The 12,268-nt window shown below is 43.0% G+C and overlaps 1 protein-coding gene across 2 annotated transcripts in view; it reads left to right on the top strand.

Annotated features, from left to right (window-relative positions):
- TOX2 (TOX high mobility group box family member 2) overlaps positions 1-12,268 on the top strand; it is a 358,898-nt gene that overhangs the window by 82,799 nt on the left and 263,831 nt on the right. For both annotated transcript variants that reach the window (XM_015425269.1, XM_015425268.1), the window contains exon 2: positions 9,953-10,018. In XM_015425269.1, the coding sequence (XP_015280755.1) occupies positions 9,968-10,018 (51 nt within the window). In that variant the 5' untranslated portion in view covers positions 9,953-9,967. The remainder of the gene's footprint in view (positions 1-9,952; positions 10,019-12,268) is intronic.

Genomic DNA, 12,268 nt, shown 5'->3' with positions numbered 1-12,268 from the left:
CGGGTTTTAATTTCGGCCAGCGCAGCTTGAGCCACCCAGCCACGGCCTCTAATCCCTGGTGTAGATCTTCTGGGTTGGAGCCCAACTGGCCACCCAACATCAGATAGAGCTGGGTGTCATCCGCATATTGATGACAACCCAGCCCATACCTCCTGGCAATCTGGGCGAGGGGGCGCATATAGATGTTAAATAGCATCGGGGAAAGCACTGCCCCCTGAGGCACACCGCATTCAAGTGGGTGCCTCCGGGACTGCTGTTCGCCTATCGCCACCCTCTGTCCCCGACCTTGGAGAAAAGAGACAAGCCATTGAAGAGCGAGTCCCTGTATCCCCACGTCGGCGAGGGCACGGATCCAGGCAGCACGTGGTTGGACGCACAGATACGAACAATCTGTCAACTTCCTCCAAACTGAGCAGGGCACACGCGCATACTCACTTCAGTTTTGGGACAATACTAATTATAGATTTGTTTATTGAGAAGTAAGTTCTCCTGATTGCTTATGGACTGGTGGACGTTATTTTGTTGGTTTTAGGTTGTGATTTTTTAAACTTATCGTTTGTTTGCTGCCTTGAGCCTTTAACAAATAAATCCAAGCAGGCATGCTTTAGGTTTGCATTTTTAATGCTGTATCTCTGTGTTTTTTTCAAAGAGGAGCCTCAAAAAGAAACAAGAGATTAGCTGCTCGGGTCTCATCCGTATATGTGGCTCTAGAAATAGGATTGCCAACTGCCTGGAGAAAAAAAATGTCCAATCTGTTTAATAGAAGCTTATTTACCAGGTGATGTCATTTACCTCCATGTCATGAGAAGATTCAGCTACCCATGCATTGAGCCTCTATTAAAGGAATGGGACATTTTCCTCCAGGGCAGCAGAAAAATGCAGATCCTGTATTTAATGTATTTAACTGGCGACATCTGTATTTAATGGTAACTAAAAATTCTTCCTAAGCAAATGATGGCGTACTGTTGTAGTAGCTTGGTTGACTTGTATAAATGACAAAGGCCGCAGCCATAAATACAATTACTAGGGAGTAATTTCTATTCAACTCAATAGTACTTATTTCTCAGTAAACATGTTTAAGATTGCACTGTAACTAACAATGGGAACAGTAATATACACTGTAGCATTTTTTTGGGGGGGGGAAGTCAACCGTCAGTCTGACTGGGATATGCTACAAGGAGAAATGGAAATGTTGCTGCTTTGTTCGCTGTAGTGTTTTGGAGGTTTAAATAAATCTGTAGCTGAACTATTGGCCTTCTTTGACATTACCAACTCAGGGTAAAGCCATGCATTTCAGTGGTCAAACGAATAATGCTAAGTGGATCACTTTGGGCAAGAGTTTGTGTAAAAAGTCTTAATGGGAAAATTGCAGTTAAAAGAGATTAGGCTAACCTTAGTGGTATATTCCCAGAAGGAGTCCAGTGCTTAATAATTCTTTTAGGAAAACACTCTGGTAGCCCTGTGGGTAGGAGATTTGAATGGCAGGCGGCCAGGAGCAAACATTTCACATCCCTGGAACTTGACAAAAATGAGTGTTGACAAAGTAGGCATGACAGCATTCTGAGGTGGGTCCCCCCCCCCATTAACCCTGCAGATTGCTTTACTATACTGCAAGGGCCTTAATACCATGTTAGGAAAGATGTTATGCAGGACTGAATACTTCAGCCAGAATGAATTAAACAAAAACAAGTAGTTTCTTGTAAGAAAATCTGTTAATATGACTTTATTCCTTCTAAAAACTACATTCCGACTGGTGTAACAGTATATAAAGTCTACTAATCACATAGTTTATTTTCTTATTGTTTGTATTTTATCAAAAACCTCCATAAAACTTTAGTTAGTAATAAAATCAATGCTGCATTTACACTCTAGGTAAGTACAATCTTTAACATTATTGGTTAATCAAACAAGTATACACTGCCACTGAAAAGGTGACATTGCTTATTCCAATTTTTTAAATAAGAACAGACATCTATCCCTGGGTATCTCAATCCCTGGGTATGCTCAGCTGTTCAAATCACATGTAGAATCAAGAGTCTCATTACATTGCAACATACAGCATTCAGCAACAGTGCAGTAAAGTTAGCAGTGTTCACTGATTGAAATTTATTGATCTAACAATTGACATTGGCCAAAGAAAGCTTTGAATCAAGAGTATGGCCATTATTGTAACCTGTATGGGGTAGGGAGTGGGGTGGGATCCACTAGTGCCTACAAGGTGTATCCAATAGCATTGAGTCTCTGAGAACTTTAATTCTGGTTCTTGCTTGACTACTGCAATCTATATACTAATAGCGAAGTCGCCCCCGTGCGTGCGTATACCTAAATCCACGCATCGGGGACACCTGGGGGGGGAGGGAGATTTTTGTGCACATTTGGGGCAGTCCCCAGGTGTGTACAAAAATCTAAAAACCCAGAAAAAATACGGGGGGGATACTTAAATCCCCCCAAAAGTGACAGAGCGTCCCCTGCGCATGCGCAGGGAACGCTCTGCGAACTCCCTCGCCGCCGCTGCTGCTTCGAAGCCAGGGGGGAAGAGCAGCGAGGCGGCGGCGGGGGGAAGGCAAGGGGGGGGAGATCGAGCGGGTGTGTGTGGAGGAGACGGGGAGGAACCGGCGGGATGGGGGGAACCTACCTCCTCCTCCTGCTTCCTCCTCTGCCTCATGTGTGGAGGTCCCCCCCGCGAGTATCGCGGGTCCCGCCCCTTGTATATACAGAATGGCGTTTCATTTCCTATTTGTGTCATTTAATCTCAGCTCACTGCTTGCTTGGTCACTTCTCTGTCTCATTGTGATTCTCTCTGTCTTTGTTAGCTCCGTGTTTTCTCAGTAGACTTCTTGGCCCTTAATTCTTTACATGATCCCACACTTCAGTGCCTCTGCTCTCTTCCAACAATCTTTTCTTGCTCCTCATACTTCCTATTTGTTGTAGTTTGGTGTAGTGGTTAAGTGTGTGGACTCTAATCTGGGAGAACCGGGTTTGATTCCCCACTCCTCCACTTGCAGCTGCTGGATGACCTTGGGCAAGCCATAGTTCTGACAAGAGCTGTCCTTGAAAGGGCAGTTCTTGAAAGAGCTCTCTCAGCCCCACCTACATCACAGGGTGTCTGTGGTGGGGCGGGGAAGGGAAAGGAGTTTGTAAGCCACTCTGAGACTCTGAGTGAAGGGTGGGGTATAAATCCAATCTCTTCTTCTTCTTCTAAGTCAGTCTGTGCTCAGTGACAGCACAGATTCCACAGATGAAGAGTTACCTGCAGCTGGCCCTCAACCAGTAATTGGACAACCGGCTGTAGCTGGCTCTGAGCCAGGAGGAGAGCAACAAGAGATCAGGTTACCAGCTAATCAGAGGTCACAGCCTATAGCTGAAACCAAGCCAATGCCTTGTAGCTCTGAAGCAGTAAAAAAGTCTTCAGAAGCCACTCCCAGCCCACCTAGTTCACCCACACCCCTGCAGTGACAACGCTGTCAGAGATGAGCTGAGATGCAGGAAAGGAGAAGGAGTGCAAGACTCTTGGCCCATCATCAGCTGTCAACTGACGAGATGTTTCAGGATGATTGCCAAGGAATTGGCTGGGAGTGTAGCTTGTTAAGACTTGGCTGCAAAATCAGCTGGGAGAAACAGCAGTTTCATGGACGCAACAAGTGCACATTGCTACTGAACCACTGACCTTGCTGTTACCAGACCACTGGAACCTTGACTCTTCGACTGGACCTGACTTTCAGCTTTTCTGGAACCCCTGACCTTGAACTGGACTTGCTGCCTAAATCCCTTGACTGGGCTTGGCATACCTGCTCTCTGGAACCCCTGACTTTTGAACTGGACCCTGGTTACTCTCTGCAACCTTGCCTGTGACCTGCCCTGCTGACCCCCAGCCCCTGCCTTCTGGAAGGGCTGCATCAGTACACTATTCTCCCTTCCTTGTAAACCCTCAGCTTTCTGTTCACTACCTGCATCTGCCCTTTCTCATTTACCACACTCTACATTTAGAATTATCTATTTATTTAGGATTTTTATTCCACCTCTCCGGGAGTTCTACTTGAGGCAGCTTACAATTAAAATAATAAATTTTCAATACAGGGACAAACAAGCCATTTAAAATGAGCCCAGGGACATAACATAGCATAAAACTATCCATGAAATAGACCTCAGGCCAGAAGCAGAGCAAAAAAACCAACTGAAATGATAAAAACCTCTAATTAAAAACCTGGACAAAAATAAATGTCTTGACCTGGTACTTAAAAAGACTGTAAGGAAGCCCCAGATGAGCCTCAAGTTGGAGGGCGTTGAATGGATGAGGTGCCACCGCAATAGTGCCTTGTATTTAATGACCCCTAGAACATCTTCATGTTTGCCGTATTCCTGACCCCAGTCCTCAGGCACGGAAGAGAGCCGGCATGGTGTAGTGGTTAACAGCGGTGGACTCTAATATGGAAAACTGGGTTTGATCCCCTGCTCTTCCACATGAAGCCTGCTGAGTGACCTTGGGCCAGTCATGGTTCTCTCAGAACTCTTTCAGCCCCACCTACCTCACAAGGTGCTTGTTGTGGGGAGAGAATGGGAAGGAGATTGTAAGCTGTTTTGAGACTCCTTACGGTAGAGAAAAGTGGGGTATACAAACCAACTGTTATTTTTTTCTCTTTCCCTTTATACTGATGCCTCATTTCCTGTAACTGAGTAACTGTAAATCGCTCAGAGCCAGCAAGCTCTGCAGGATTGAGCAATCAATAAATTGAAAGATTATTATTATTATTTTACCATGTAATTAAAAAGAAACTGGAATTGATGGAGGCGAGCTACCATGTGTATTTATGTTTCATGTGTTAAAGACATATAAGTCTTCCTTGTTTGTGTGTAAAGTGCAGGTGGGGGGTTGTGTTTTACACACAAAGGAGTTTATGGGTAGGGGGAACTAAATTATCTCTCATCTTATCTTGCTGTGCTTTTTTGCTTGAACCATTTTTCTCCCAGTTTAACTGCAGCAGTACAGCCTAATACAGTCCTCAAATACCTAATAATTATGAGAGCATTCTGGGATGGGAAGAAAAGAGTTTGAAATAATGGTGCAGCAGGGTGGGGCGTTATCGCTCTTCTGACCTACACACTCATTTTCATGCGAGAATACACTCATGGCTGCATGTGGTGTGTGCGTGTAACAGATACACAAATGTGGTTGATCCCTTTTTCTTGTGTATTTTAATTGTAACCATAGATAGTAAGTCATGGGCATGGTCTTGTTGTATTTTAATATTTATTCTGGAGCACCCAGGACAACCCAGAGGCATTAACAAATCAATACTAACAGCAACAGAGACACAGTGTGACAGCGAATAAGCAAAGCAAGTAATAATATCAAGCATATCCAGTAAAGCACATTTGACTAATTATGTCAAAATTTGATGGTGCTACATACTACACAAAGGGACTTGAATACAATAGAGGACTTAGACAAATGGAAATTATTTCTGCTGATTTTATCTCCTGCTAGAGATCTGTCATTCTGTTCCTGGGCATCCCTTGTCTCTAAGGAGAAATGTGGGTATTTTGGGCTGCAGCAAGATGAGGAGGCAAGGAAGCTCCACTACAGTGACTGAATTTGCTTCACTGAATCCAAGTGTTCTCTCCCCCCCCCCCATTTGATTTGATTTGCAACCTGTTCTACCCCAAATATATGAGATGTGATTGGGAGTGGATGGGTTACAGACAATAAAAGAGAAAAAATATAGTTGAGGAAGATAAATTGGAGAAAAGAAAAAGGTTTCAAAAATCCCATTTCTATTGGCTGAGAATGGTATGAACTTGAATAGATTGGTTGTTACTTAGCTTGCCTGTGACAGGCTCAGTTGGTGAGTTACTTGGGGTACAGTACAGTGTGCTAAAAATATGTAATGTAAGCCAAATGGGTAGGACCATGTATCAGAAGTGACCAGTGAACTCCCACAAGTAGGTAGAAAAATACCTTATGACAGAGACAAAATCTTAATTCCCTTTTAAAGTGATGCCTTTTCCATTAGAATATATTATTTTATATTAGCTCTTCATCCAGCTTGCCATAGTTTAAACATACAAATACCGTTCTGTTAAAGAACCAAGTTAAAAGGATTTTTAATATGCATTGCACCAGCTTAAAACACACTTTTGGTACCTTATATTAACCTCTTTTTAATAGTGAACTTCTGTTGTAGTTTGCAAAGACATAACATAAACCCTAACCAATTAAAAGATAATAGATGAGGTGTGCATACCATGCCTTCTTTCCTCTGCTGTAAAGTTCCCTGTCTTTGTTTCCTGGGCACAGAAAATGAAATATATTTTTTAAAAAGCAATTGTGTAGAAGGAGTAGGAGGACAATTTAGAGAACAGTTCCAGACTATTTCCCCCCCAAATTAACAGAACTACAAAGAAAACTGTTTCCATTGCACAGCATGCTTAGGTGATTAAAGATGAATCTGATCAATTTTTATCGGAAATAGAGTATGATTCATGTATATCTGGAAATCGATTACTATCTTGACATGTGTGAGGAGCTATGGCTAATCAAAACCAGGAAAAAACCATCCTAATGAAAGGAAAATATTAAATTATTTTGTTTCTACAGTAAATCAGTATGGCATGTTGAAACCAATTGTCTTCAACTACATTCTGCACCACAATGATAATAAGAATAGAGTATGCATTATTTATCTACTGTATCTGGCTATAGTACAACTGGCAAACATTTAATTGAAAACCCTCTCCTGGCAGGAGAGTTTATAAGAAATTTGTTTGTGCCCTTAATGCCTGGAGAGGGAAAAGAAAATTTAATCTGCAGTAAAGAAGTTCTAAAATTTTCACTGAATTTTGAGGGTTGCTCAAAATTGCCTTTGCTGGTTGGCAGTAGGGAGCACAGTAATTTTCAAAACATTCTTCAATATGGTTGCTGGAACTGGGCAAGAGTCAGGGCTATTTTTGGGGCAGGAACGCATAGGAACGGAGTTTCGACTGGCTTCAGAGTTGGCCACACCCACTACAGCCAAAACTTCTGCATGCATGGCTACAGAGGGAAGGCCTGGAGAGTGACCCCCCTGTTGACTCTGAGGCGGGCGGGCCAGGGGGGCCCTGGAAGGTTCGGGGAGGCATTTAAATGCTTCCCCATGCCTTCCCCGGCCTGTCCAAGGGCTGGCTTGCCCAGGCTTCCCGCAGCAGTGGGATGCCCAGGCAAGCCAAGGGAATGCAGTTTAAACTGCTTTTCCTTCCCTTCTATGGGGGTTTGCCCCGGCTCCCCGCAGCCGCAGAGTGCCCGGGCAAGCCAAGGGAAGGCATGGGTGTGTGGCCTAATATGCTAATGAGCTGTGCTGTTAGGGGTGTGGCCTGATATGATAATGAATTTCTGCTATTGAGTGTGGCCTGTAATGCTAATGAGTTCCTGCTGGACTTTTTCTACAAAAAAAGCCCTGAATAAAGAAAAGCTGTCACCTACTAGGGTTGCCAGCCCCCAGGTCCAGGTGGGGTTTCCCCCCACTTTGGGGGGCTTCAGTTCACCCCCAGCCAGCTGCTTGGTGGGGGAAGCCCCGCCCCCTAGAGTAACCACCCATCCGGCCACCCCTCTCACTCCCCTCCTGCCCGATGATGTAAAGGGCTTCAGCTGATTGGCGGGGACCATGTGGCCTGCCAACCAGCTGGAGGGCCCTTTAAATCTAGCAGGAAGGAGGGAGGGAGAGGGGTGGTTGTGGGCCACGCGTTCTGCTTGCAGAAAAACCCTTTAAAGGGTCTTTGTGCAAGTGGGGTGGGGGCTGCAGCACACAGGGTTGGGGGAATTTTTTTAAAATGTCTTTTGTGTGGATGCAGCCCTGGATTAGGATCCAAGTTGTTGGGAACTACTTAAACCTCAGTTTGGAAAAGCACTCAAATTTGAATGTCACAACAGATTAGAATTGCGGTGAAGACTCCTAAAACCATGAAGACTTCAGTCATGTCTCAGTACATGTGGGGAAGAAATAGGGATTTGAGGCTTATTCACCTGACTACAGCCTGGTTGAAACAAAGGATATCTTCCACTTGAGCTTCATTAGATTGTATGCTTATTAACAGGAATTTGGGACTGGAACATTCAGAATAAGTACCTGCTTCAGGGGGGAAAAACTGCTGTGATGATTGCTTGACATTCTTGTTCACTCTGGTTCAAAACACTTGTTGCGTTCCCATTAAGTGATTCTTCACCATCCATGCATTATTTCTGCTGTGCTGCTCCACTGCAGCTCAGAGGAATAAGAATCAAAACAGTTGTTACAGATTCATGCTGATAAGATAAAGAGTAAAGGTGAGTGATAAAAGGGGAGTGCTGCTTAATATTTTGTCTTGAATGCCCTTGTGGTTTGTGTTAGATGTATATATGTTTAAGAATTTATGCCGCCTAGAAACTGTAATCTACACTTTTTATAAGACATAATGCAACTGGGCTGGTATAATAATGCTGTATTGTGCATGGATGGACTGCTCAGAAATAAACCCTATTTTATTGAATGAGGCTCATCTCAGGAAGGTGCTTTTAGGATTGCACTGATAGTCTTCTAGTCTGTCCTTAGATGAGCTTTCATGTATTGTCAACACAGACTTTAAATATGGCTGGTTTGTGGAACCAGGATTTATGAAACTCAGGTACTGGTTTGCTTCAATAAGTACTGTTTTCATTGAATTTGCTCTGGCCAGGCTTGTCTATAGCCAGGGAATATGTATGGGTGACACCAAGGATCAAGCCAGGATTATGTCAGAACCTGAAATTTAGGACTGTCTGTGGATAATAAACCATTTTTGAATCATGGTTTCAGATACTGATTTGATTGACCCTAACTAACCAGTTTGTGGAGTGGCTTGCATTCTGACTGACTGCTAACTATGTATGTGCTTGGCTGCGATCACACACACTAAATAATCCACTTTCAATCCCCATTCAGTGCACTTCCCAACTGGATTTTACTGTGTGAACTGGCAAAATCCAGTTGGAAAGTGCATTGAAAATGGATTGAAAGTGGATTATTTAGTGTGTGGGATCGCAGCCCTTGAGTGTTATGTGCCATCAAGGCGCTTCTGACTTATGGTGACCCGACTTATGGTGACCCTGTGAATTAATGACCTCCAAATTTCCTGCCATTGACAGTCTTGCTCAGGTTGTGCAAACTGCGGGACGTGGCTTCCTTTATGGAGTCAATCCATCTCAGGTCTTCGTCTTTTCCTACTGCCTTCAACGTTTCCTAGCATTAGCTTAATTAAACCGTGGTTTTGTCTTATGTCTGAATCAAGCCTCAGTCAGTTGTTTTTTAAACTGTAAGTTTAGCGTTCTTATTTTCTTTCCTTGCCAAGCTGGTTGCTTCTGTTTCTAGTGTTGTGTAGTGTTTAGAAGTCACACCAGGATCTGGGAGACCCAGGTTATTATCCCCACTCTTCCATGGAAGCTTGGTGGGTGCTGTTGGGCCTCACACACTCTCATCCTCACCTGCGCTGAAGTTTTGTTGTGCAGGTAGTATAGAGGAGGAGGATGTAAGCCACTTTGGTTCCCCATTGGATTTAAAAGATGGTAAAAGTGAATAAGTAAGTGAATAAATGATCACATCTTGTCTTCTGCAAGAGATATTGGTTAGAGGGGAGAACCATAAATACCGAGTCATTTGTTTGTGGTTTATAAAAATCGTGTCTTGCCTTAATTCATGCATGCTTGTGTAAGTACATGGAGACTCCATTAATAGCTAGGGCTACCACTGAGTTGATTTTTGAGTTGCTTTCATTAATGGTTGTACCTTTTAGCTCAATATGGACCAATCTTATTTACAAGTCTTAGTTGCTGTTCCGGGTTTGTTTTTTGTGTAACCATTAGATCCATGACTTATAGCAGAAAATGAAGCTTTGCAGTGAGAAACAGTGAAGTATTTTCCATATTTTCAGCATCTTGTTAACATTCTGGTTTCTTTTATCTTTCCAGTTTGACGGAGAGAACATGTATATGGGAATGAATGACAATAACCAGGAATTCCTCTCACCAAATCAGGTAAAACAGTACTTATGCAAGTGTGTGTGGTGGATTATATAGGGTATTCAGCAACACTAATTGCCTTCACGTGTCAGTTGTAATGAAATTACATGTACGTAGCTGAGGACGCAGAGTTGTGCAGAGCTGTAAAAGGAAAGTGTCAGATAGGATTTCAGAATACTTTCCCTCAAAATGACTGCAAAAGTTATACAGTATTTCCCATCATTTCAAAGTAAAATTATATGCTACACAGAATATCTGAGTTTTATGACTGGATCTGCTGGTGCATTTTTAACATTAAAAAGCAGTGGGGTGGCAATTTGGATGAAGGCTGTGTGGTACTGTGAGAAAGTAATCTTTTTGTCCTGCCCCAAGCCACTATTAGCCTGCTAACCAGTGGTCCATCTAGTCCAGCATCCTGTCTCACACTATGGCCAACCAGTTCCTCTGGATGGCCAATAAGAGGTCATAGGGGCCAAGGCCTTCCCCTGATGTTGCCTCCTGGCTCTGGTATTCAGAGGCTGACTGACTCTGAACATGGAGATTCCCTTTACTCATCATGGCTAGTGGCCAGTGATAGACCTATCCTCCATGAATCTATCTAATTCCCTTTTAAAGCTGTCTGTGCCTGTGGTCATCACTAGTACTACATCCTCTGGCAGCGAATTTCACATTTTAATCACTCTCTGTGTAAATAAGTATTTCCTTTTGTCCATCCTGAATCGACCCATGGATTCAGATACACTGAATAAAACTTTGTTGGTTTTAAAGGTGCCACTGGACTCTGTGTTTTGCTGCTTCAGAGCAACATGGCTACCCACCTGAATCTATAGACTCCTATTATACTTTTTCTCCCTTACCTTCACTAGTAGCAGCTTAGAAGGGCTGTTGTATTGAGAAATGATAAGTGATGAGGGAAGGGTTAACCCAGTGCCAAGGCCCCAATCCACATCCCCCCAGTGCTTCTTTTAGCATTAGAAATGTGCTCCCAGTGCCAAGGCCCCAATCCACATTCCCCTTCCAGTGCTTCTTTTAGCATTAGAAATGTGTTTGTTATTATCATCAACATTCTTTTTGTGAGAGTAGAGATGAACATTAATGGTTGAAGACCTTTCAGCTTTCTAGAGACTACATGTTCATTGCACCTGTTTGTGATGCTTTTCTGGCCTGGGGTGGAGTGGCTTACTTTTGACAACAGTGTCTTCTGTGGCTGAAGTCTTTATGTACTGGTTTCCTGGCCCTGGAAGAGCAGCAAATGTTAGTTTTAAATCCAGGGGGGCTGACATATGAAAGTATGGATTGTTGGGGTAGAAGAAGTATTATCAGAGACTTCTAGCTATGTGTTAGCTGTGCACATTGCTGTTAGAGGCCTTTGCTGTTAAGATTCACTGGCTAGGAAAGCAACATGTACAACCACAGGAGAAACCTGCCTACTCCAGCTTGCTCTGAGTGTGCTATTTGTCCAAATACATTTGGTATTTGGCCTAGATGAACAGACAAGTATCAGATATTTACAGATTTGCTATCTTTATAAGTAGAATTTGATGGTGCCTGGGGGTTGACAGAAGACTGTAAAATACAATTCATATACTGTAATAGTCATTATACAAGCTGGGGCTTGTGAGGAATTGCAGGAGGACAAAGCAGCTTTGAACTCTTATCTCACCTCCTCAAATCTTCCCCTCCAAGATTCTGTAAGCTCTCAAGGGGTAGAGTAGGCTGATTTCTTCTCCCACCCCTCTTATCCTTTAACTCTCAACATTCTGCCCCTTCTGGAGCATATTTAGTCTCATCAGACTTTTTTTTTCAGAATAGGGTTGCTTTTTTCTTTCCCCCCTTTTGGTTTAGTTCTACAAAGTCATATTTTTTAAAAAAATTAAGTGTAAGTGCAAACAAAAGAATTTCAACATCTAAATAACATACAACGCAGAATTTTAACAGAGTAACAAGCCAAATAGGCTAACATAAGCTTCAGAACAGAAGGGATAATGATGCAACAAGAAGGTATCACGCGTTGCCTGAGAATACTATATACTGGTATGGACATAAACATGAGCATGAACATGAATAACTAGGGTCATCTAGAGTGCTGTGTTGTCAAAGATTCAAGAGTATTGCTTAGTTAAAAATGAAGCCATGATGCAAAGTTTGGATTTTTTGGCAGGAGAGTCATATTTTTGTGCATACCTGGGAAGTCCCTTGAGTATGCAGCATCCCCAACATTCTGTGTGGGTGGTCTGTTTTGCAGTTTACACTATCCACACAGGG

Source organism: Gekko japonicus, unplaced genomic scaffold (genome assembly GCF_001447785.1).
Source record: "Gekko japonicus isolate JY-2015 unplaced genomic scaffold, Gekko_japonicus_V1.1 scaffold2, whole genome shotgun sequence".
NCBI classification, from domain to species: domain Eukaryota; kingdom Metazoa; phylum Chordata; class Lepidosauria; order Squamata; family Gekkonidae; genus Gekko; species Gekko japonicus.
The sequence above is the reverse complement of the archived record's forward strand: the minus strand, read 5'-3'. Positions and strand labels throughout refer to the sequence as shown.